Below are 27035 nucleotides of genomic sequence, written 5' to 3'. Positions count from 1 at the left end.
ATTTCGCGGACTAGCCACAAATTAATTCTTGTTTACATTATTCCGCTGTTGTTCGAGAGAGTCCAGTCCAGTGACATGATCTGACACGACTGTAGCATTCAACACCGTGTGTGATTATAAAATGGCAATAATACCTACCCTGATGCTGGGGAACCCTGCATATGATTGTATGCATTGCAGTCTTAGAATGTAGTTTAACTGAGCAGGGAATATTTATTTATTTATTTATTGTTGCATAATAGAGCACTCTACAGCCACAGGTGCAGACTCGAGCGGAGCTGCTTATAAAATGAACCATGGTTGCCCCTAAGAGCAAATATTAACTCAAATATGCGCATTTCCAGGTAATTATTAAATCCAAGCGCTTATACAATTAACCCTGAAAACACTGCATTAATTTTCAGCATTTTCGAGGATTCAAACACCCGTACTATGACCCTGTACGATGGCGAATGTGACGCGTATGAGCCAAGGGGTTAGCCAAGCGTTTGATCAGGTGCGCGCTCAGTCAGCGGAGGCTCGTAGTTGAGCCGGCAAAAGCATTAATCCCTCCGATGCACGGCAGGACTAGCACATGATTTTGGACAATATATAAACCTCACGAGCAAGCAGTCCCATATCTTGATAGCTTAAACAAATATCTTCTTAGTGTGTGGAGTGGGGCGGGATCGCCCGCAGTCGGAAATAGGAGTAGCGAAGGATGCTCTTTAAACAGCTGAAAATCAGCGTGCACCTGTAAAGCAGGAAGCCTTTTTTTATAAATATATATATATATATATATATATATATATATATATATATATATATATATATATATATATATATATATATATATGGTCAGACTTTAATTAAGGCAACAGCATAAGCCCTTGTCGGATTCGTTTTAGCCTTTATACGAGCAAAATTACGATCTGTACATGTAGTATAAAGCACTTGATCGTGTTTGAGCAACAGCAAATCGCGGATTAAACCCAGTGTGTTGAAGTTGTTAAATACTTTTGATGAAGCATCCCTGAAGCAGCAGCCATTAATATCGACAGCCTTGACCACAGATTAACGAGGCTCTTGGGTATATTTAACTGTGTTACCGGTGTGGTAATATGATAGCATGCCTCACAACGTAACTGGACAATAGCTTTTCAATAAACAATGTCTGAAGCATGTTCGCCTAATAGCACTAGTTTGTAAAAATGAAATACTTTGCTTAGCTTCGTGAAGATGTCCAAAGATGAATTAAAGTTGAAATTGCCAGTTGTTCGTGGATGCTTTGATTTGTTGAATATATGGCTTCTTCCAGCGAGGAGCAGATCTCGTGTAAGTTGTGATTCGGTCGTATTAGTACACACTGACGATGAATCACGTGCGAAAAGTCTATATCAAGCTCACTTGTATCAATTCAGTCTGCTGCTTGACAAATACGGCAAATTCGCTTACGTGCGCGACTGAAATCTGGTGAGATACTCTGTGGGAATCCTGCCAAACCTGATTTGACGCTTCGTATGGAGATAGATTCGCCGTCTGATAGTTCCTGAGGCTCTCGTGAGCAGTTTGAGCCTTGCGAGTCGTTGAGCATACTTACCGAGCCGTAGTGCCACGTATATATAGGTCCCGTGTCTAATAGGAGAGTGGTAGTGATTGGAGCGATTTGACAGCTGACCGCATCAGCCGTTCACAGCCTTGCCTCCGTGGCCTGACTGAACTGACGCTGCGCTCGAGATATATATATATATATATATATATATATATATATATATATATATATATATATATATATATATATACTTTTTTTTTTTTTTTTTTACTGTTCTTGCCGCCCCCCATGTATCATGAAAAAATGCAAAAGCAAAACTTCCAAAGGAATAGCAGTAATTCTACAAGCATGTGTAAAGTTGTTCACGCCAATGCAAAGGTGAACCAAAGCATTTGCAATACCTATACTGTCACTATGTCACAATATTTTGTAGTTCTGCAGTCCTGGAAAAATATTTTTGCAAGCTTCTTTTAGCAAACTTTGATTTCATATTATTGATTTCATTTCTTTTACTTTGTACTGTGTTCCAGGGTGACGTGCGTGGCAAAGATGCTGAAGCCTCTCTGACGGCCTTTGTTGTGATTGCCATGCAAGAGGCCAGAGAGATCTGTGCTGGATCAGTCGGTGTAAGAACACCTCTTACATCATTGTTTTTGACAGAACTATTTATAATGAACAATTGCTTTTTATACCCTTCTTTTGGGTTTAACCTCTACCACTCACTTTTATAGAGTCTGCCTGAAAGTATCAAGAAGGCTGTTGTCTTCTTAGATGGTCGACTTCCACAACTGACCAATCCTTACGCTGTTGCGATGACGTCGTACGCCATGTCCAATGACAACAAACTCAAAAAAGACATTTTAATGAAACACTCCTCACAAAAAGAAGGTCAGTCAAGTCAACAATGCATCAAAAAGAGATGCACTTTGTAACAGTGCTCACTCTGACCCAAGTGTAAATAATAGAAGAATTACAGATGTTTTGTGGTTTAAGGACAGCTGTTTGAGACAATCAATCCTGTTTCTATTGCTGTGCTGTGTTTGAAACAGCCGGTCGGTCCTGGACTGTCCCTGGACAGCATCATCACTCACTAGAGGCGACGGCTTATGCTGTGCTGGCGCTTGTGAAGGCAAAAGACTTTGATAAAGCAGGAGAAGCAGTGCACTGGCTGAACAGACAACAGTCTCACTATGGAGGATCTGGCACCACACAGGTACACTAACACCTCATCATTTGACTGATAGACAGCAGAACAAGTGCAGGACTGACACTGCGGGGCAGGATTTAAAGGGGGGGGTGAAATGCTCGTTTTCACTCAATATCCTGTTAATCTTGAGTACTAGGGATGGGAAGATTCCCCGATTCGCTCGGTGCATCGGCTTAAAAAGTTAAAGATGCGATGCATCGGTTTAAAAAGTGTGCATCGGATTCAAATTGGCTTTTGTATCGCGATGCATCGTTTCTAACATATCTGCATCGGTAAACCCAGATTTATTTCTTTATAATTATTAGTAGATAACTATACTTTCATTAGTTAGAAAAGGAATAATATTTTTAGATTGTTTTCACCCTTCTAAACTGTTTTTCAAGCACGTCTCTCTTCACTATTGCGTGATGACGTAAGCCTTTCACAACACCACAGAGACCGGGGCGTGTCAAGAAAGTCACATAGATTAACATGGCAGAGGTAGAGCAGTTGCATCCTCCACCAAGTAGTTACAAATCCAGTGTGTGGAAACACTTTGGCTTTTATAAGAAAGCTGGAAATCTTGATAAAACCCATGCAATTTGTAAAATATGTCGTGCCGCTATAAAATATACAGGCAGCACGACAAATCTGACAACACACCTGAAGCGCCGACACGGTGTGAGTTTGGAGACGCCGGCTGCCGCCTCCTCCTCCTCCTCCTCCTCCTCCTCTCACTCGGATTTAGCCGAACCTGCCACTGCTAGCGGGACGCCGGGTGATCAAACGATCAAAACTTTTTTTCAATCGAAGTTGCCTAACAGTTCTGCTCGGATCAACTGAAATTTCTTAAGAAAAACCTTAAAAGAGCATATTTAAGTTAAATTTAATCTGATGAGTCTGGTTTACAGCAGCCTGTGACTGCCTATACTAGTTTATTTTATTTTTATTATTTTTTTTTTTTACATTTGAATACAGTTATGAAATAACTGACAATTTTTTTTTCTTTTGGTACTTCATATTATTATTGGTTATGTCAAAATAGCACCTGTTTTCTGTTCACTGAGTAAGCCTGTCTGCTGAAAGCACATTCATCTGCTAGCATGTTATGGAACTTTTCTTCAGTTTACCTCTGAGCAGCATCCTTAAATTGTTTCACTGTTAAATGTTTGAGCTTTTAAAAGTTTAAGTAGGGACAAAACAGGAAAAAAAAAATTGGTTTTATTTAATATTTTTTTGCACTACCAAAGCCTATTTGTATAAGGGTCATGCACTACAAATCAGAAGGCACTTAAGTTAATTTATGATTTGTTGTCTGAAACAAAGAAATAAAAGTATCTGTAACATAATGAAATGCATATCATGATTTGTTTCATTGCATCATACCGCATCGAATCGTGTTGAATCGAATCGAAATCGGATCGCACTGCATTGTAACAGAGGTGTATCGTATCGTATCGCATCGCTAGCTGCTTCATGTATCTTTAATGTATCGTATCGTTGGCTATGCATCGAGATGCGTATCGCATCGGCCTCAGTTATGGAGATGCACATCCCTATTGAGTACCTATAGAGTAGTAGTGCATTCTTCATAACTCCAAAAAGTCTTTAGTTTTATTATATTCATAAGCGAAAGATAGTCTCTACCGATTTTTCCCGGAAAAACACGACCGACTGGAGGCGTGGCGTGTGGGTGGAGCTAAAGAATCACAAGCGCGAGTAGGCTTTTGCGTTGAGAGCGTTTGGAAGCTGTGACATTACCGTGAGGAAAAAAACATCCAAAACAAACCATGGCTAACAGTCAGATTCAGCGCATATTTATGATCCAGAATCAGATCCAGAGGCTGAAATTGAACAAGAGCAGCAGCCGCAGCAATGACTACAGCAGGACGTCTCTATGTGGTATGTAATGAAATTGTATATATTTGCTTAGCGGTTTTGGAAAATGAATAAGTTCCACTTTATGTCATCTTTTTTTTTTTTTTCTTTTTTTTTTAAGCTGTACATGTGGAAAGTGCATTTTGATGCCAACAGCGTATGTTGTTTACTTGATGTGCTTACGCGCCGATAGCTAAGTTAACAACACAGAGATATTTGAAGCAGTTTTACTCACCGCCTGCGGTTCCAACACACGATCGTGACCCTTTTTCGTTGGGACTGCATTATCCTTAAGAAATAAACGATGTGCAAATCTGGCGTCAAACTGGGCCTTGTTTGTAAAACAAGCATCTTCGAAATGCAGGGAACAAACAAAAACACTTGCACAACTCCGTCGATGCTCTGTAAAAATAAACTCCATCCACTGGTCCCTTAATGCTGTTTCTCTTTTGGTAATCTGTGCAGGGTTGTCTTGCCCTGGCAACCAAAGACACACTACTTTTGTGACATATCGCGACGCTCTCGCTCTGATCAGTGATTGTCTGTGCACAGCCTCTCTCTGCTCTGCTATACGGGAGCGAGCGCTCTTCCGGCAGACGCGCCCTAGGCCCATATAAGGAAATTCCGCTCCATTTAACGTCACACAAACCCATACTCGAAAAAAACTTTCCGAAACTTGTGACAAACTGGAAGAAGTAATTTTGGAACAAAAATACTCCTTCAAACGTACAACTTAATTTTTGAAACTTTGTCGATGTTTAGCATGGGAATCCAACTCTTTAAAAGGGTTAAATAACTCAGTATGCATGAAATAGCATTTCACACCCCCTTTAAATGCTTTTCTGTCTTTTCTAGGCGACCATCATGGTGTTCCAGGCCGTGGCAGAGTATCGCACGCAGGTGAAGGACCGACACAACTTCAATATGGAAGTGGAGCTGTCTGTAGCAGGAAGAAGCAAACCTGTCAGATATACTATCAAAAGAGACAATGCACATCTTACACGATCAGACAGGGTGAGGAATAACTCATCTACTAGATTCAAACTGTTTGTGTGTTATTGGTTTTTGTATTTTTGGGGGGGTTATGGTAGTTTTATTACTTGTCATCCATCATTTTTAATTGTTTACAATGTAAATGGTCTTACATTTGGTCAGTGAAATCTTCAGGTATCTCTATTATATCATGGACTTAATTCTGATGACTCGAGTACATCTGCATTCACTCAACAGGTGGACATAAAACAGGAGTTCAATGTAACTGCTAAAGGAACTGGAAAAGCCACTCTCTCAGTGAGTGTTCATGAGCGCTTATACAGTCAACAGCAAGATTAAAGTGTGTAACATCTAATCTGAGACGTTCGGCTGTTTTCAGGTTCTGACGATGTACTACGCCAGACCTGTTGAGAAGAAATCTGACTGTACTTTCTTTGATCTGACTGTTAAATTGGAGAAAGAAAATGAAAGTAAGATTGAATTCCTGCCCTTTCTGTGGCACTTTTCATACATTCAGAGCTAGAATAAAACCTCCAAAACACTTCATTAAGTGTTGTTTGTTAGTTTAGATTTTTAACATGTTTTTTTTTTTTCTTTAGCAAAACAAGGAGCCATTGAAACGTACAAGATGACTATGGATTTCTAGTATGTTAACACATATTCTAATAAGTTTATTGTTATGCCAATAACTATTTTATTTTTTATTTATCAGCATGTGATTATTTTTGCTGTTTTCTCACTCTGACTTGTTAATTGTTTTTTTACTGATTAGTCAGTCAGTGTCCAAGTTCGATCCCGCCTCACTTTTCCCACATTTGCAGTATGTTTGCGTCATGAATGTGAGTTCTAGTGACAGCTGGTTAGCATTTTAATTAAATAATGACACCAACAGAGATTTCAGTTTCAGTAGATTCTGACACAGAGGCAACTCGTTTTACAGAGACAAGTTTATTCAGAGATGAGCAACTCTGCGTTACTACTATATGATAATTCGGAAGTCAAATGTATTTGGGTTCAAACCAAAAGCCCTATTGTGAAAACAGCTTTAAACACAGACGTAGAGTAGATGTAGATGGAGAAAAATTACAAAACCAAAAAGACCTGTCATTAAAATCTTCTCTTGATATCTTCATCTTCACAGCTACAAAAGTGATAAAACTGATGCCACCATGACTATTCTGGACATTGGCATACCAACTGGATTTACTGTGGAGAACAGAGATCTGGAAGAGGTATTGTGATGACAAACTGATGCAGTGATGCCTCACATCTGTATAGTAAATGACATCAATCTAGAACATCCTAGAAGCAAACCTTAAATATAAGGCCTATCTGACATTGTCTATCAAATCACTATCTGATTTAATCTAAACAGCTATTGCTAACGCAGTTTAGCATTACATTAGCCTGTTAAAGGAATAGTTCAACCAAAAATGAAAATAATTTAATATAAATATAAATATAATTTAACATAATTTACTCACCCTCAAGCCATCCTCGGTTTATCTGACTTTCTTCTTTCGGTCAAATCCAATCGGAGTTGTATAACATTTTCCTGGCTTTTCCAAGTTTTATAATGGCAGTGAATAGGTGTTTTTTGTCAATAGTCCAAAAAAAGTCCAATATAGAACATCCATCCATATAAAAGGTTTTATAAATGGTAAAACATTTTATAAATGTATAATCTCTAGCTTCCGTTAACTGTTGTATACGTGTTCACAATAGAGCGATTTTCCGGTGGATGACATAGGACATGAAAAGATGAAAAGTTGCAAAGAAGTACAAAACAAAGATATGTAAAGAAGAATGATGGAGTATTTCGATATAAGTCAAGAGGAGACTGATTTTCCTTTGCTTCTGTAAACAAACGTCGGTTCTCGTGTATGGGACCTTACGATACTCCTACGTCCTAAATCATTTGCTGGAATGAGCGTGTGATGGTCAGCGGAAGCTAGATATAAAAGTTTTAAAGTTTTAAATATGGATATTTTTCTTACAAAAATGCATTGATTCACTACAGGAGGCCTTCATTCACTTTATTTAGATTAAAATCAAACTGACTTGAGATGAATAATAACAACACTGGTGTGTTCTGTAGAAATACATCTGAGTTTAACTTTTTTAATGAATTTTGAAACTTTAGCAGTTGAACTGCATTGAAACTACACTGTACTGAATCGAGTTGAATAATGACACTAGAGCTGATTTACAGCTGCAATTTTTTTCGTTATTCATGAACATTTTAATACAGTTTTTGTGGTTTAATGTGAAGCTGCTTTGAAACAATTTGTGTTGTATAAAGCACTATATAAAAAAAACAACCTTGATTGTGCATGCAATCTAATAATCATTTACAAGCCGGTAATAAAGCAATTTGATCATATCATGTGTTCATTTGTGTCTTGTTTCTTTGCCCTCAGTTGTCCAGAGGGAAGGAGAGATACATTCAGAAATTTGAGATGGACAAAGTGCTCTCAGAGCGAGGATCCCTCATCCTCTACTTAGACAGGGTATTTCTATAATATATTTATTTAAAATATGTTGAATTCTTGCTTCTGATTGGCTGACAAAGAATATACTCTACTGCCAGAAGGTTCCATGTCACTGCATGTTCACATTTTGTGCAGTGTGGCCGAATTATTACAGTCGTATAACCACAAGAGAAAGTACATATTTAACATATAGCTTATGGGTGTAAAAAATGTAAATTGTTTAATTCTTTTTTTTTTTATTCATTTTTTCTTGTGCTGATGTTAACATGGACCGTTTCCAGTGTGCAATATGACCTGCAGCCTAATCAAAAACTTGGTTTGTTTACTGTTTTTTTCAGGTTTTGCGTAAAGAGCGACAAAGACTTGCCTTCAGAATGAACAAGATGCTTAATGTGGGTGTCCTACAACCCGCTGCAGTCACAATATATGAATATTACTCACCCAGTAAGTGTTTGGTGCAAACACACACACACACACACACACACACACGCACACAAACATACACACGGTGGCCATGATTTCACACACACACACACACACACACACACACACACACACATACACACACATACACACGGTGGCCATGATTTCACCAAGTACAACATGTTCCTGGATCAACATCCATCAACCAATCAGAATTGAGATATAACTTTTCAGGAAATATCTGTTTTAGGTTTATGATCAGGGTTACATGCCAATCATCTAAACAACTCAAAACACCTGCAAAGGTTTCCTGAGCCTTCAAAATGGTCTCTCAGTTTGGTTCACTAGGCTACACAATCATGGGGATGACTGCTGTGTGACAGTTGTCCAGAAGACAGTCATTGACACCCTTCACAAGGAGAGTAAGACACAAACATTCATTGCCAAAGAAGCTGGCTGTTCACAGAGTGCTGTATCCAAGCATGTTAACAGAAAGTTGAGTCGAAAGAAAAAGTGTAGAAGAAAAACATGCACAACCAATCGAGAGAAGCACAGCCTTATGAGGATAGTCAAGCAAAATCAATTCAAGAATTTGAGTGAAGTTCACAAGGAATGGACTGAGTCTGGGGTCAAGGCATCAACGCATCAAGAGCCACCACACACAGATGTGTCAAGGAATTTGCTGAACCACAGACAACGTCAGAGGCGTCTTACCTGGGCTAAGGAGAAGAAGAACTAGATTGTTGCCCATTGGTCCAAAGTCCTCCTTTCAGATGAGAGCAAGTTTTGTTTTTCATTTGGAAACCAAGGTTCTAGAGTCTGGAGGAAGGATGGAGAAGCTCATAGCACAAGTTGTATTAAGTGTTAAGTTTCCAAGGTCTGTGATGATTTGGGGTGCAATGTCATTGTTTTTTTTTTGAAAACCAAAGTAACTGCAGCCGTTTACCAAGATATTTTTGAGCACTTCATGCTTCCTTCTGCTGACCAGCTTTATGAAGATGCTGCTTTCATTTTCCAGCAGGATTTGGCACCTGCCCACACTGCCAAAAGCACCAAAAGTTGGTTAAATGACCATTTTGTTGGTGTGCTTGACTGGCCAGAATCTCACCAGACCTGAAGCCCAGAGAGAATCTATGGTGTATTGTCCAGAGGAAGATGAGAAACAAGAGAACAAACAATGCAGATGAGCTGAAGGCCACTGTCAAAGAAACCTGAGCTTCCAGACCACCTCAACAGTGCCACAAAATGATCGCTTCAATGTCACACGAAATTGAGGCAGTAATTAACCCCTTTACGTGCAAACATCGCACACGGCCCCAGTTTATTATTTTTTCACTTTCACAGCACGTTAAACATCACTTACTTGATCTGGACAAACTGTGCATCAATTGAAAGTTTAAAGACTCTAGCATCGATATTTGGCCAATATTTTGATAAAACATTGTTGCAGTGGTAGTTATTTAGTGATTTATGTCAGGAGTGCAAAATAATAAATCCGTATTATGCCACATTTTGAATAGAAATTCACCACTCACTCATATTCAGTCACGTCAAGAGCGGTTTATTTGTGTTCACATAGACTCACTGAACAGCGTCAATAAGGATTTATAGACCAAAGATGCATATCTGTGGAGATATGTGGATATTTACTTATGTTTACTTCATATTTCTTCAGACAAAGGTTGATTATGTATCTAGTCAGAAATAATCATGAGCAGAAACCTTTTCATTTTGGGTATTTAATTTCTGTCTCCATGCCAAAAAAAGGGGGGCGACTAGTAAGGGGTTAAAGCAATTAAAGTCCTGAGTACATGTACAGTAAATGAACATACTTTCCAGAAGGCCAAATATTCACTAAAAATATTTGTAAATGTGAGCCAAAATCATCACAATTAAAAGAACCAAAGTTTAAACTACTTCAACCTGTGTGCACTGAATTTAATTAATAAACAAGTTTCACAATTTGAGTTGAATTACCGAAATAAACAAACTTTTTCATGACATTCTAATTTATTGAGATGCACCTGTAAAAGTATAAAACAATTATAAATTATAGTGGCATTATAAACAGCATATCTGTAGTAGTTAAAGCTAAACTGAAACTTGCAGTTACAAAGAACCATGGACTCATGCACTTTGAAATAATAAAATCGCTTACATTCCAGAACTGATTGATTAATTAATTTGCATTTGATGAATCATGTCTGTTTGATCCATGTCTGTTTTGTGTGTGTGTTTTTCAGATGCACGCTGTACAAAGTTCTTCCACCCTGAAAGGACAGATGGTGCTATATCCATACTGTGTAAGGGAGACCTGTGCCAGTGTGCAGAAGGTATTATCAGCCACAAAATATTGTTTATAAAATAAATCATTTTATTTGGTCCCCTGCAGTCCACTAATGTTAGCCTGCAAAAACATTCCTAAATGTTGTAATTAAACAGTCTGGCCTTTAATGTGCTCAACAAACTGCTAGGGTTGAACTGCAATCATCTATATTGCCAGAATTAAAGCTGCAGTAGGGAACTTTTGTAAATATATATTTTTTACATATTTATTAAACCTGTCATTATGTCCTGACAGTAGAATATGAGACAGATAATCTATGAAAAAAATCAAGCTCCTCTGGCTCCTCCCAGTGGTCCTATTGCCATTTACAGTTACTGACCGCTCCCGGTAAGAAACAACCAATCAGAGCTGCGGTCCTTAACTTTGTTTGTGTTAAAAATGTAGAAAAATGTATATAATAAGTGAGTACACCATGAATCAGTTTTCCAAACCGTGTTTTTAGCTTGTCCTGAATCACTAGGGTGCACCTATAATAAGTGTCTATATTCAGACTATTTCAGATTGCTTCGGGGATACCGCGGCGGAGTAACCCATTACCTTTGTGATTATTCATAGACATAAACAGAGAGAAGTAGTTCCGGCTACGATGTTCTTCCACAAGACGCAAGCAGTTCTGTTTATTAACCGCTAGAGCGTCAAAAGTTCCCTACCGCAGCTTTAACTTTTGAAGAAATTATAGTTCATTTTTATTCTTAAATGCAAACAAGGAAAAATTTACAAATCTGTCTCTGATTACAAGTGTGAATGTGTGTGCATGAACATTATCAACTTCTCTGAACACAGAAAACTGCAGTTACCAGAAGAAAAACCATGTTGGAGATGAAGTGCGTTTAGATAAAGCCTGTGAAGCTGGAATGGATTATGGTAAATGCATTCAGTTCTGCGTTGATTCGTGTTTATGACACTCATACTTCCAAAAATTAAGGTTCACAAGGGGTAGGGCGTGTTAACCCAAAAAATAAAATGACCCCATGATTTACTCACCCCCATGCCATCCTAGGTGTATATGACCCTTGTGCAAATGCAGTAAAAAAATTTTAGTTCTACATGCTGATAACAATATAATGTGTTTGACAGTTTATAAAGTTACAGTGGTGGGGATGGATCTGAAACAGGACTCGGACATCTATGATCTGAGGGTGGACCAGGTGCTGAAAGAAGGTACAGTTCATTACTATCCCATTATACCTTCTCTGCAGAAAGCTAAATTGCATTGAAGTAGAATTGTGTCCTAAACACTGTTCTGTCCTGTAGGCACTGATGTGGATGTTGAGGGAAAAGTGAGACCATTTTTGGCTCGTCCAAGTTGCAGAAAACCTTTAGAATTGGTGGAAGGCAAGTCGTACCTCATCATGGGCAGATCTGTTGACCTGCCAGAGCTCGGGGGAAGGTATGTGTCCACTGTGTGTCTTCAACAGAGCAGGATTTGCCTGAGATTTATGCCTTCAAAGTCTGTAGATTGTTGTGCTAGCAATGACGTGACAATTTGTTTTTGGCTGCAACTTATACAAAGTTCTGTTTTATGTTATTTAAAGTCTGCGTGAACGACTTTCAGAGGTGGGTAGTTCAGAGGCCAAAGAGTAAAAGTCCTGCCATATTTTTGTTCCACTTATGAATTCAGAAGCTGATTTCATCAAAGGAACCAAATCATTCCATCAAAAAAAAAAAAAAAAAAAAAAAAAAACATTCTAAGTATCTTTTTGTATTCAATTTCCTTTTTATGTATTATACAATTATAAAAAAGACCTCTAACACTAGCTTGCTCTATTCTTTTTCTATTCTATCTGTTTTCTTTTTATTTATTATATTATTTAAAAGCCCTTGCTATGTGTACTGTGTTAAGCTAACTGAGACTTGTTATAGCTCTTATATGTCATTGCTCTTTTTGTTGTTTTTTTGATTGCTTCCACTGTCCTCATTTGTAAATCGCTTTGGATAAAAGCGTCTGCTAAATGACTAAATGTAAATGTAAAAAATTTCTTGCTGAACCCAGTTTTTGTAATCTCCGTTTGATGCTTTGCACAACAATGACTTTAAGTTATATTTTCTGAATAATTTATCCAAAATTGATGTGTGATTAATTTGATTAATTAATCACAACATCATGTAATTAATTAGATTAAAAATTGTAATTGCTTACCAGCCCACATATATATATATATATATATATATATATATATATATATATATATATATATATATATATATATATATATATATATATATATATATTAGGGGTGTAACGATTCACAAAATTCACGGTTCGGTTCAATACGATACACTGGTGTCACGGTTCGGTTCGGTACGTTTTAGATACAGCAAAAAGAAAAAAAAAATGGCAGAACAAAGCAGGAATTACGGTCTGGCTGAAATGGGCTCGTGAAGGAATATTGTAACGGGGCTCAATGACATTAAGCATGTTCTCTCATGTGTGTTTGGGTGCACTTTGGATTCCCTGTAAAATGGTGATGATAGAATGAATGGTAAATAGTAAGGTCTCATATCCGTGGCTATAACATAAATGAAACGTAAATGTACCAATCGCCGCAGTGATGTCTTTTGCCCTGCTTGAATCCATTGGAAATGTCTGTCTAAATGCTGCAGGGATAGTTTGTTGCATGTATGTTTCTCCTTTTTTTCGTCTTTTCCCAGATACTGACACACTAAGGTGATGTCGGCGTAAACGAATTGACATGTTTCAAGTATTCCCGCTGGTGTTTTTTTTTTTTTTTTTTTTTTGTATTCCCGCTGGTGTACCCTATTGTCATGTAGCAGATGCGACCATTGTTTTTTTTATCCACCACTCTCTTGCCATCAGAATTATAGTTTACAGGGAATCCAAAGTGCACCCAAACACCAGACCTGTTGGTTATTGGAGGATCTTCTATTTCTGGTCTCAGCGCATACTGAGTGAGCGAGGGCCTGACTGAGTAGACTAACATAAACATAAAAGTTGGTGTTTTTTGTTTTTTTTCTTCGGTGTCAAGGGCATTGCCTGTTACATCGTTTGGGTTATTGCGCTACCTTGTTGAACGCATAACATTATATTTCACACACTTTTTTTATTTTCCAAATTTAATTAATTAGTCCAACGAACCAATCGGTACTACATAATGCGTACCGCGTACCGAACCAAAAGCCTCGTACCGAACGGTTCAATACGAATACGCGTATCGTTACACCCCTAATATATATATATATATATATATATATATATATATATATATATATATGTATGTATGTATCGCCATTAGCCAATATGTTGGACTTTTATTTTCATGGTCAATACCGGTTTGTTTGTTTTGTTTTTTATTTTTATTACAAGAGAAATACAGTAGTTGTTAAATTGTGTAGGCTAAATGTTTTTTAAGAATGTATGTATGTAATGTATTTCCTTTTTAAACATTTTATTTTGATCCTTATACTGGACATGATGTGTAGCTTGTCATTTTTTATGTCTTGTCTTCACTCTTCTGTTGTTTTTAGTCTGCAGTACATCTTTGGAGAGCAGACCTGGGTTGAATACTGGCCTACAAGAGAGGAAAGCCAAATTCCAGAACATAAACAGCGATACCTCGGCATCTCTGACCTCCAGGACAGCCTTCTCACAGACGGATGTGCTACATAATCATATAACCAACATTTGTTGATTACAGAAATTAATTGTCATCTCTTGAAAACTTACCTTTAATTTTCATATTGTTGTTTTATTCAAAATACTTTTCTAATTATATATACATATATAAAAATACTGTCTGAATAAAAATGGTACATTTTAATTTTGGAGTGACTGGCAAAATCATTCATAATCTTCTTGCCATTCTGAATTACAAATCCAACATTATAATTTTTGTGCAATACTTTTGAAACCTTATATCTGTTTAATAATCATAAAATATATTGCAGGATGAATTATAGTTCATGGGGTTTATTTTTAGTATTATAATAATAATAATAAGAAGAAGAAGAAGAAGAATCAGAACATGAGCTGTAAATGTAAAATATTAAGAAATGTTAGAATTGACAGGACATATTAAAATGTGTTATTCTTTTGGCTTATTGGAAAAACAATATTTCCTAGGTAAAAGCCAGGTTTTTTTCAGTCTATATCCTCAAACAATGACCTCTAGTAGAACTTTCCTCCTGAAGAAATTTTCCTTTTAAAACAAACAATTTGGCGCACATGCGTACTATTACATATCTTATCTAACAGATCAATAACTTCCAAGGGTAAAATATAGAATGGCTTTTAACAAGGTGAATTAATCTAGGTAAAATTGCTTTAACAACCATATTGAACTCTTTTAGAGGAATCCGAAAACTATGTTATGTCACAAATTGCTCATAAGACAGAATATTTCCTCAAATAAGCAGAGCACTTTTTTTTTTAATCATCTGGGTAAAATAATGATTTATTTCTGACATTGATATTCCTGATATTCCATTAAAAAATTTGCTGCAAGTGAAGAGACACTGTTGATGAAACTAGAGGTTAGAGGGTAGATGGTTACATTTCAAAATTGAGGAAAGACATCTTTTTTTTTTTTTTTTTTTTTTTTTTTTTTTTTAAATGAGATGTATTTTTCCAAATAACGTTAAATAAAATATGATTATTTTCTTTGGCAACATTTTTCTCAATAAATAAAGATAGAGATGTATAGACAAAATGAGATTTTCCTTTTTGTTTGTTTTATTAACTGTAGTGACATCCATGCTTCTTCAAATTTTAACTCAGACTCACAATATGATTTATAATTTTTATTAATAGCAGGGATACACAACCCATTCTCACTCCAAAGGCGTCAAAAACTGAAGCATGGTCAAGCGCCCCTAGCGTCACTTTTATGACGCCAAATGTGCCTCTCGGCGTCGAATATCGAAGCACTACGACCTTCATTGCTTTCAATGGGAAACTTTTGGCGTCAGAATTCGACACGAGGACATGAGATGTTTATCGCTATGAAATCACGTTCAAGAAGTCTCATTCAGCACACATCGCGATACTTGCTATCAGTTCCACAGTTTGGGTGAGTAGTCGTATATACGCTCTTTTAATGCCTTTTATAAAATGTATTCTGTCTTATTTATTAATCAGATTAGTGCCATATGTTTAATCGCTGTATTATATCGGTCATCCGCTGCTGTCTTTGAGTTTCATTGCGTTTAAATAAATGAACACAGCTGCTAATTAGTCTGATTAAACTCTTATCTGTCACCTGACGTGCCCTAGACCTTCGATCCGTTTTATATTATTATTAATTTCAGGATCAATGATGCAAGTTGTATTTGTAGTAAAATCATGGTAATCACGACACTTACAATAGTAAGAAAAAGAAATGTGAAGTTAAAACACAGTAAACAGGACATTAGTAACTGTAGTTTTACTATGGTATATTAATAATCAATACAACAATACAATAATCACCAAACCAGCTATGTTTGTATCACTGTAATGTTAGTGTTTTTATGTGCTTTTATATGACAGATATCACAGTAATCATATGTTCTGTACCATGCTTTTAATACCTTTTAATGTAAATCCAAAAAAAAAAAAAAATCAAATTAAAAATAAATAATAAAACATGTATTGTTCCATTTTGCAGTTCATTCATATCAGTTTATATTTATATATATATTTATATATATTTATTATATCTAAATATTTTGCTAACAGATCATTATTAACTTTCTGTATATAATTACATTTTATTTACTCTCCCCTTTTTATTATTTTTATTTTTATTTTTAGCTGAAAAGACGTAAAGGCAGTCAGCCCAGTGGTGTTTCTGGAGAGGGATTACTTCAGAAATGGAGAAGACAGAAAGCTGTGGAGGCAGATATTTGCAGCAGTAAGTCTGTGATAGTTTGTCTCTTTTATCAAACATTCCTGCTGTTATAATTTGTACAGCATTTGTTGTTTCTTAAACTGTTGCACTGTCCAAATACCCACACTTGCCATCTTTGCACTTGACCACTTGATTACTTATTTGAAGTCTTTCCTGTATTTGGCCTAGTGTTCGAGTGAGCATGATGACCACGAGTGTGTGTCGAACTTTTCATGACCTGATGACTGTGTTTCCCAATCCTGATCCTGGAGAACCCCAGCACTGCACGGTTTTGGTGTCTCTCTTATCTGCCTTGGAGTCTTCACTGATGAGCTGATGAGTTGAATCAGGTGTGTTTGATCAGGGAGACATCTCAAATGTGCAGTGTTTGGGTTCTCCAGGACCAGGATTGGGAGCCACTGCCTTATGGGACACTTATGTGTTTACAGAGATTTTTAATATCTAATTATCAATATTTCACATACTGTACATTGGACAGCTTCCCATGACCTCTTGTGAGATCTCGGCAAAAAGTCTGACGATTTATTCCAAAACATGATGCATGATGGGATACACTAAGCTTTGTATAGCTCTCCGGAGCATTATTGGAGAGGTTTAGTGTGTGTTAAGGACGCTGTGCTTTGGCATTATTAAGACCGGGGACAGTCTCGTTCACACACTGTCACGTACACACACTCTCAAGTGGCCAAGACTGCAAGTGTGGGTATCTGGACAGGGTCAAAGTCTTAAAAATGATCCCTAAACACGGTCGCACATCATAGTCTTAATAATCCAGTTTAACACTTGTAGGATATTGTACAAGCCCCAGGACGGTCTCATCTGACACTATCAAAAGAATTCATATGACTATAGCTTGTTATTAATTACTTGTATTCAATAATGGATGCATTTAACATTTAATTATACAGCATCTTTACAGAGGTGTAATGTACAAGTTGCACGTACTTAATAATATTTTCTTCTTTCTGTCTTACAGGATTTTTTGCAGATAATCCTAATGCTGTTCTTCTTTTTCATGTCTAAAATATCAAGCTCAACAGCTCACTCAAGAGCCAACCCTCACAAACCTTCCTAAAAACTAAGAGCTATTACTGAGTCTCAGCGAATCTTGCCATGATCAGCTCTTCCCAGGTACATTTGTTTAGAATATTTTTTTTAATCAACATTTACTCATCAAATGCTCTGGTCTGAATCTTACTTTAAATTAACTTAATTATGTTTAATGAGCAATATTAATTGCACACAGAGTAAGTAGAGATTATCTTGTTTCACAGAAGAGAAGGAAGACCAAGGAAATGATTTGCTCAGGATGAGAAATGAAGATGGCCATCTTGTGCTCAAACAAACAGAAGTCCTTTGGTATGTGTGTGTTGAAGCAATGCTGTGTTATACAACATTTTATGATGATCTCTCACAGAACTGGTCATGTCAGCCTTGATTTCTTTTTTTACTATTACCATTACAGCATGTTAGCAAAGTGTGACTGGACATTTTATGTTTTTAAAAACACACCACCTGTTTTAAGAGTAGACAAGTATCATGAAATTGGTTTAGCTGATATAAACACCAATTGACATTATTTAATTGTTTTGTAAATGTTATGTTATAAATTGTGAATTGATAGTTGATTGGTTTGAAGCCAGGCCTTACACTGCACAGACTAAAACACGTTTGTGAGAGAAGTCAGGAACTTTGGAGAAAGATTCTAGAGGAAGAAAACACATTTACTGCAACAATAGATGAATTCTAGAGTCTCTGAGAAGTACACATGCTAATGCAGTCTCATGAGCAAGACCTTTGCCTCTGTAACTTTTTCTTAATTCTTGCAGAATGACATATTTATTGCAGTATTTTAATTTGTACAGATGATCTCATCAGCCAAATGAGGGGTTTTGACCAAGTGATGCTCTTGAAAGGAGTGAAAGAAGAGGATGTGCTAAATTCTCTTCAGAGAAAAAGCTTCTCAAAAGATCTTAAAACAGCTTGAAGAATGGTAAGTGTACAGTACTACAAGGGTCATAGTTGCTCACACTGCTAAAATCACACAGAACATAAGCTGAGCTCTCTGTCCATTAAACAACTTCATCTGGATTGCTTGTTTCACTTTGACCAGGTCTGGGATCTTAGGACTGAGAGATCCTCTGACTGAGAGAAGCTACACCACACCAGTGCTGGACATCAACCACAAACTGTTTCCAGACACGAGAGAAGAAGAACACGATGGGGAGATGAAACCAGTTTAGATGTGATGATGGGAATCATTATTTTGTGGAACAGTATCACATGTCTTATATGTATCACATGATCTGTATCACAGTTGACTGGATGGGACTGTGTGACTTTTAAGGACATTTCATCACTCATCTGTGTGAACTGATTTATATATGAGGTTAATGTATTTTTGATGATAATTATTTTCATTGAATCGTATTCGTCTTGATGCTACTTTATCAACTTTATAGTCTATGCTTCAATAAAATGAAAATGGTGAATATTGTGTTCTGAAGATTCTTGGTAAATACATAATTTTACTAGGTAGGCTCATATGTGTTTATTTTAGACTTGGAAAAACAACATATTAATTATTGGGATTATTTTTTATTTAAGACATAAACATTTTCTATCGGATTAATAACATCTGGGACATCAGTACACCAGAAAGTATTTTTTTTATATTTTAGTAACATTTAGCACATTTTTTAGTGAAATAAAGGGACTTACGAGATTAATTATTCTGCATTACAAGATGGTGCCATGGGCTTTATTGTTACAAACACTTGAGGGATAACTGAGAATGTAGCAGGAATGATCAATGGGATCTTGTACTGCACACACATTACTGATGTCCAGCACCTGAGGAGCAAGATACAGGGGTGAGGAGGACATTTTTACACTGATTTTTGCTCAATAGTTATATATATATAAATTAATATTCTTAGCACTGCATGAATTTGTCCTTGTGTAATAGTGAAGTATCACAATGTGTATACATTGTCCTTGATTACTGCTTTACAGGTGGGGAATAGATAAAGGCAAGTTGTTGCAGGTTCATCCATTATATTTCTTGCCATTTACTTCAAAAATCAAATAAATAATCTATTATTTTCATTATTAAATAATTTATTTCTAATTTTTCAATGTTTCATCAGATGGCCTCACAATGTCCTGTCAAAAGGCTTAATAGTCATGATGAATAGAATAGAAAACAGAGGACTGTGAAAACTGTCAGATATAAATGTGACTCAGCTCAGTTTGTTGTCCATGATTAGGAGAATACATATATGTAGGTTTTACTGCCCTTCTACCGCCAGGGGCCCAGTAGCACCCCCCGGAAGAGCTCAAAACTGTACAATTCAAATGGCTGTAAATCAGAGTCCAATTAACATATCAAAGAGAAAATGGGCAGGATTATTACTTATGCTATGCTGATAAAATAATGTTGAGCTCAGTTTTCAGAAATAAATGGAAAGCTGACATAAAGGCATTTTAAATATTGCTCACTGTAAAATACCACATTTCAGCCTGCCTCTCAAATATATCATAGAGGTTTGCACAATAAACATATTTAGATATCCAGTTTTCCTTAAAATAAATAATTTATTTCGTTTCGTTAATAAAAAGTTTTAAACTACATTACCCACAAGCCTCCGTCGTTCTATCTATAGAAAGGCAACACTAGGGGGCTGTTTTTTGTAGTTCATTGAAGTTATGCTTAGGGTTAGGATTAGGATCTCGCTAAAGATGTCATTTTTCTCAAGATAGCAACACTTCATTGTTGACTTAATATATTACTAATGTGATGATAGCAGCAAAACATACTTTTTAACATGATGCGCTGTTTAATATGGGTTAAAAGATAGTCCAACCACAGACTGTCCTGAAAATTCATAGCCAATGACATCTAAGCTGAGCAGTAGCGTCACACTTCCTTATCCATTTATGACAGATGTCTTTCGTTTTTCGGCTGAAGGGATAGATTCGGTTAACAATAGATTAAGCTTGCTACTTATTAGATTCTGTTTTATTACCGTCTTCACCTTCCTCCGTTGTTCAGCTTGACAAACATTGGGCAATATTGATGTGCACATGCCCAGCAGTCGCAGTTGTATCCAACAGATAGATTCCTCTCATTAAATATAAGACACATTTTTAAGATTTGTATTTTTTTTTTTTACCAAAGACAAATATATTTACTAATCAAATGACGTGCTTCTAAAATTTACATTGTATATTACATTGTTTTTTAAATGTCATATGTCATATGTGTTTTAAAGTTAAAATTGTTCACATTTGTGTTTCTGTGATTTACCATTCTCTACCATTTGAACTCTAGGAATAAAAACTGAAATTATTAATGAATAAATGAACAAATAAATACATAAAGCATAATAAACATGCATATTTTTGTAAGGATCTTCCATTATTTATTTATATGTCAAACTCATTTAAAGACAACATGCCCAAATTACTACACTGCATCCTCTGTCACCAAGCTCGTTTTTGCCACCATAAAGAATAAAAAGGCAGTTATGTTGTAAACATTAACTATTTTCAGTATGCAAATGAAAATGCTTTTATTAAAAAACAAAACAGTAAATACAGTATGTCTTTCAGAGAACACTGGAAAAAGTGTTGTGACCAAAATGTTATACAACACAATGTAAATGTTTCAAACTCACAAAAAAACACCATGAAGACATGCATGTCAAGTGTGCAATATATTTTTAATATGGAGCGCTATTTTTAACTATTGTTTTCATCACTGGTTCTGTAATTTATTCATTATGAGCTTATAATTAAAACAAAGTTACATCTTCTGCAAAAATCAAACCACTGCAAAGTCTAATCACTGATCCAGGGACCATTTCTGTGTGTGTGGGTGACAAAGAGTTAACGAGGTGAGTCCTTGTGCATGATGGAGCTACAGCATTATCCTCAAACAATCCTGTAAGACAGAAAGGAAGGAAATATTAAATTACATTCAACTTATACATTACACTGTGTTTTGTTTAGACCATAAAAGCAGCCTCTGTAAAGATGCTGTATAATTAAATGTTAAATGCATGCATTATTGAATACAAGTAATTAATAGCAAGCTATAGTCATATGAATTCTTTTGATAGTGTCAGATGAGACCGTCCTGGGGCTTGTACAATATCATACAAGTGTTAAACTGGATTATTAAGACTGTGATGTGCGACTGTGTTTAGGGATCATTTTTAAGACTTTGACCCTGTCCAGATACCCACACTTGCAGTCTTGGCCACTTGAGAGTGCGTGTACGTGACAGTGTGTGAACGAGACTGTCCCCGGTCTTAATAATGCCAAAGCACAGCGTCCTTAACACACACTAAACCTCTCCAATACTGCTCCGGAGCGCTATACAAAGCTTAGTGTATCCCATCATGCATCATGTTTTGGAATAAATCGTCAGACTTTTTGCCGAGATCTCACAAGAGGTCATGGAAAGGTGTCCAATGTACAGTATGTGAAATATTGATAATTAGATATTAAAAATCTCTGTAAACACATAAGTGTCCCATAAGGCAGTGGCTCCCAATCCTGGTCCTGGAGAACCCCAACACTGCACATTTGAGATGTCTCCCTGATCAAACACACCTGATTCAACTCATCAGCTCATCAGTGAAGACTCCAAGGCAGATAAGAGAGACACCAAAACCGTGCAGTGCTGGGGTTCTCCAGGATCAGGATTGGGAAACACAGTCATCAGGTCATGAAAAGTTCGACACACACTTGTGGTCATCATGCTCACTCGAACACTAGGCCAAATACAGGAAAGACGTCAAATAAGTAATCAAGTGGTCAAGTGCAAAGATGGCAAGTGTGGGTATTTGGACAGTGCAACAGTTTAAGAAACAACAAATGCTGTACAAATTATAACAGCAGGAATGTTTGATAAAAGAGACAAACTATCACAGACTTACTGCTGCAAATATCTGCCTCCACAGCTTTCTGTCTTCTCCATTTCTGAAGGAATCCCTCTCCAGAAACACCACTGGGCTGACTGCCTTTACGTCTTTTCAGCTAAAAATAAAAATAAAAATAATAAAATGGTGAGAGTAAATAAAATTGAATTATATAAAGAATGTTAATAATGATCTGTTAGCAAAATATTTAGATATAATAAATATATATAAATATATATATAAATATAAACTGATATGAATGAACTGCAAAATGGAAAAATGCATGTTTTATTATTTATTTTTAATTTGATTTTTTTTTTTTGGGGGGATTTACATTAAAAGGTATTAAAAGCATGGTACAGAACATATGATTACTGTGATATCTGTCATATAAAAGCACATAAAAACACTAACATTACAGTGATACAAACATAGCTGGTTTGGTGATTATTGTATTGTTGTATTGATTATTAATATACCATAGTAAAACTACAGTTACTAATGTCCTGTTTACTGTGTTTTAACTTCACATTTCTTTTTCTTACTATTGTAAGTGTCGTGATTACCATGATTTTACTACAAATACAACTTGCATCATTGATCCTGAAATTAATAATAATATAAAACGGATTGAAGGTCTATGGCACGTCAGGTGACAGATAGAGTTTAATCAGACTAATTAGCAGCTGTGTTCATTTATTTAAACGCAATGAAACTCAAAGACAGCCGCGGATGACCGATATAATACAGCGATTAAACATATGGCACTAATCTGATTAATAAATAAGACAGAATACATTTTATAAAAGGCATTAAAAGAGCGTATATACGACTACTCACCCAAACTGTGGAACTGATAGCAAGTATCGCGATGTGTGCTGAATGAGACTTCTTGAACGTGATTTCATAGCGATAAACATCTCATGTCCTCGTGTCGAATTCTGACGCCAAAAGTTTCCCATTGAAAGCAATGAAGGTCGTAGTGCTTCGATATTCGACGCCGAGAGGCACATTTGGCGTCATAAAAGTGACGCTAGGGGCGCTTGACCATGCTTCAGTTTTTGACGCCTTTGGAGTGAGAATGGGTTGGGATACAACACTGTATTTCAACAATAATGCTTTCACTTACTAACAATTAATATCAAATTTCGAAGAATAACGGTTGCTATACAAATTTGCAATCAGTTTATTTATCTGAACTAGATTTTGATCTGAAATATATTTTGTCTTTTCATTTATTTTTTCAAGTGGGAAGAATAAGGGTCACAACCTCAGCAGAGTGTAGAAAACTGTATCCTCTAAAATGTTTCCTCCACATCTCCTGAATGTATTTCATGGAGAAAAATAAATAAATAAATCAACATCACTTCTCTAAAATGTCTTACTTTTGGAATCTCACCAGATTGTGTCTTGTAGATGGTGAAATGTTAGCAGATGATTGCCTTTCCGTCAGCCCTTAATGTTCCCAGTCGATGAGCTTTGTCCACATCTTCAGTTAATTCATTGCAAGCGACTTTTCCACAGATGTCCATTCCCACCTTCCTGATGTTCTCCCTTCTTTTTCTCTTACTCCTTGTAACTTCAGCAACCATCTCCAGCTATAACGTTTGCATTCACACAGACCGGACTTCAGGGACTTATTTTCCTCTTTCATACTTGGTATCTGTCTTAAATGCATTTCAAGGCATCTTTGTGTTGTCCTAAACCCAGTGCAAGCCAGTGAACCGGAGAGATTTCAAGCAACTTAGATGTACCCACTGAGCAAAGTTACGTCCAGTGGACTTCTTTTTATGTCTTTGCTGACGTAGAAAAGACCTTCACTGAGGAGCCAGAATGAAAGTTTAAATGACGTCTTTTTTTTTTTACGTCTTCTGTACGTCCGATTTAGACGTTCACAGAACCTCCATACAAGGTTAAAAACTAGTTCAAAAGTGGTCAGTGGACATATTTTCAACATCATTTAAGGTTCATTTAGGCATAACTTATACTGTTTCTGGACCAAATCAACACTCTCAGGATTTAGACTTGTGTTATTTCAATGTAATTTCCAGACACTGTGTTTGTCCTAAAATCAAGAAAATAAAATGATCTTTATGAAGTAATGAAATAACTGACGATTGAGCATATGGTAAAATCAACTGCAAATCAAAGACATTACATCTCTGAAGATCTCAGCAGAGGAGGATCTTACATTGAAATAACAATAAGTCTAAATCCTGAGAGTGTTGATTTGGTCCAGAAACAGATGCCTAAATGAACCTTAAATGATGTTGAAAATATGTCCACTGACCACTTTTGAACTAGTTTTTAACCTTGTAAGGAGGTTCTGTGAACGTCTAAATCAGACGTACAGAAGACTTTAAAAAAAAAGACGTCATAAAAACTTTCATTCTGGCTCCTCAGTGGACGTCTTTTCAACGTCAGCAAAGACATAAAAAAGACGTCCACTGGACGTAACTTTGCTCAGTGGGGAGCTTTGACTGTCATTTCAGTTGAAAGAGAAAGGTTTCGTACTGCAGTCAGTATACTCGCGATTCTGTCACTTTCTTCTCGATCTCTTCCTTCTTGTCGCTTGTTTATTTTTATTTTTGGCCACTGGTTTCTGTTGCATCTCATGAGTGGGGGAAACTATAGCATCTGTATCAAAGTTTTTAATTTTGTCATAACGCATTGACAAATCATTCTAATTCACCAGATCCATGACTGCAAAGTTAGCAGTACTGACTTCTGCATATTTACTTTTGCTCAAGCTGGGAACACAATGCGATGTTACGTTTAAAGATCGCTTACCTCACTTCTTACATTTACATAAATCAGATTCCATAGAAGTCTGTGCTGTAAAAGTGTCATCGGTGGTAATAAAGTATGAAAAAAAGTCATGCCGGAAAAATTGTATCATCACATCACCTAGAGGCCCAAACTCACTTTTTTTTTCTCCAGTATGATTTTGTTGATTTCAGGATTTTGTAAAGGTTGTCCTACACTCATATAAGTTCAAAATGCATTTTAGTATTTGTAACACCGCTAAACTGTTCAATATTCCTCTGTATGCTGTTCACAGATTGAGCTATCAATTGGATGAGGACATCTGGACATTTGAACATATGGATGATCACCATCTATATGTTTTCATGGGCTTAATTTAGTAGTTTATGATTGCCATAAATGCAGTAAATCAGTTTAAATTCTCATGTTTTAAAGTTTTGAGCAGTAGTTCCCATGTTCCTGGAGGCCCCCCCAACAGTCAATACTTTAAGAACCGACGTTTGGGAAGGAGTGTGGTAAAGAAACAGAAGACTTTAGAAGTCAGTGTTACACTGGAATCAGGTCTGGCGCCAGGGCGCACAACTTGGGGGTGGGGGTGGGTAAAACTTACAATAATTAATCAACTGTTGCATCTGCAGAGGTATTATGTAGCTACTAGATGTGGGAGTAGGGGGAAAAGGAGAGTAGTAAAAGAGAGGAAGAAAATACACGTGTCTGTGCTTGCTTCTTCATTTTATTACAAAACATACAAACATCATTGTAGGCCATGATTATGTGGTTTACAGTTCTTTTACCGGCTCTATTCCCACCATGCCCTGCTGAGCCTTCACTTAGTTTTACTGTCTGACTCAAAATCTTTGAAAGTTACACAATCAGAACATTACATGACGAAATCTTCAGCAAAAAGCCAACATCATCTGATCACACTCAGTGTTTTTGCTGTACATAGTTACATACTGCTCAACTACTGACCAACTACTGATCCCCATAATGGTGACATCAAACAAAAACTATTATTTTCAATAAACCATCAACATTTACATCTCTGTTAATCTCAATAAGAACTTTTGTTTAAATGTATGACAGAAATAAAAGCCAATCTTGTTTATCATGAGTGAAGTTGGTAATGCTGTTTTTGGAGTATTTATGCTAGAGTTTGACACTAACCAGAGGTTGGGTTTTCTATTTCAACCAACATTTTACTTCTTAGCAATGTCATTCCAGATCTAGTGTGAAGGGAAGCTTTATTAGAATGTTAGAGAATAATGTTGTAACAATGTTATCAATAGACATTTTTAGAATGTTTTCTAGAGAATGTTATCATACTTTTTAGCAGAACATTCTGGGAATTAAAATAAAACTTGGAGCTGAAAAAGATGGGCAGTTAGAATATTTTAGACTATAAGGCCCGGTTTCACAGACAGGGCTTAGACTAAGGATTAGATCTCAGTTCAATTAAGACATTTAAGCAATTTTTACAAATGTGCCTTATACAAAAAAACATTACTGGTGTGCATCTTGACACAAAATAAAGGCACTGATATATTTTAAGATCAGTCAATGCAAGTTTCTTTTAGATGAAACAGCTCAGATTTACATTTTAGTCTAGGATTAGGTTTAAGACTAGTCTGTGAAACCAGGGGATA

General features: G+C 36.3%; 1 protein-coding gene and 1 long non-coding RNA gene across 2 annotated transcripts in view; both read left to right on the top strand.

The window, feature by feature from the left end:
* Positions 1-14629, top strand: part of c3a.1 (complement C3a, tandem duplicate 1) — a 41930-nt gene extending 27301 nt beyond the window's left edge. Inside the window, exons 27-41 of the mRNA XM_052603407.1 lie at positions 2062-2157; positions 2263-2419; positions 2581-2744; positions 5451-5609; positions 5826-5885; positions 5968-6058; positions 6188-6233; positions 6730-6820; positions 8009-8098; positions 8419-8524; positions 10747-10836; positions 11634-11714; positions 11928-12011; positions 12105-12240; positions 14337-14629. Of these exons, the coding sequence (XP_052459367.1) occupies positions 2062-2157; positions 2263-2419; positions 2581-2744; positions 5451-5609; positions 5826-5885; positions 5968-6058; positions 6188-6233; positions 6730-6820; positions 8009-8098; positions 8419-8524; positions 10747-10836; positions 11634-11714; positions 11928-12011; positions 12105-12240; positions 14337-14478 (1593 nt within the window). The 3' untranslated portion in view covers positions 14479-14629. The remainder of the gene's footprint in view (positions 1-2061; positions 2158-2262; positions 2420-2580; positions 2745-5450; positions 5610-5825; positions 5886-5967; positions 6059-6187; positions 6234-6729; positions 6821-8008; positions 8099-8418; positions 8525-10746; positions 10837-11633; positions 11715-11927; positions 12012-12104; positions 12241-14336) is intronic.
* A 2082-nt stretch (positions 14630-16711) lies between these two features.
* Positions 16712-19188, top strand: LOC128018192 (uncharacterized). The gene is made up of 4 exons (XR_008184772.1): positions 16712-17827; positions 17971-18055; positions 18562-18689; positions 18810-19188. It is a non-coding gene; the product is annotated as an uncharacterized LOC128018192 (long non-coding RNA).
* The last annotated feature ends 7847 nt before the right edge of the window (positions 19189-27035 follow it).

The sequence above is a fragment of the Carassius gibelio genome, chromosome A1 (genome assembly GCF_023724105.1).
Source record: "Carassius gibelio isolate Cgi1373 ecotype wild population from Czech Republic chromosome A1, carGib1.2-hapl.c, whole genome shotgun sequence".
NCBI classification, from domain to species: Eukaryota; Metazoa; Chordata; class Actinopteri; order Cypriniformes; family Cyprinidae; genus Carassius; species Carassius gibelio.
Note: the sequence above shows the minus strand (reverse complement) of the source record. Positions and strands in the feature narration are given on the sequence as shown.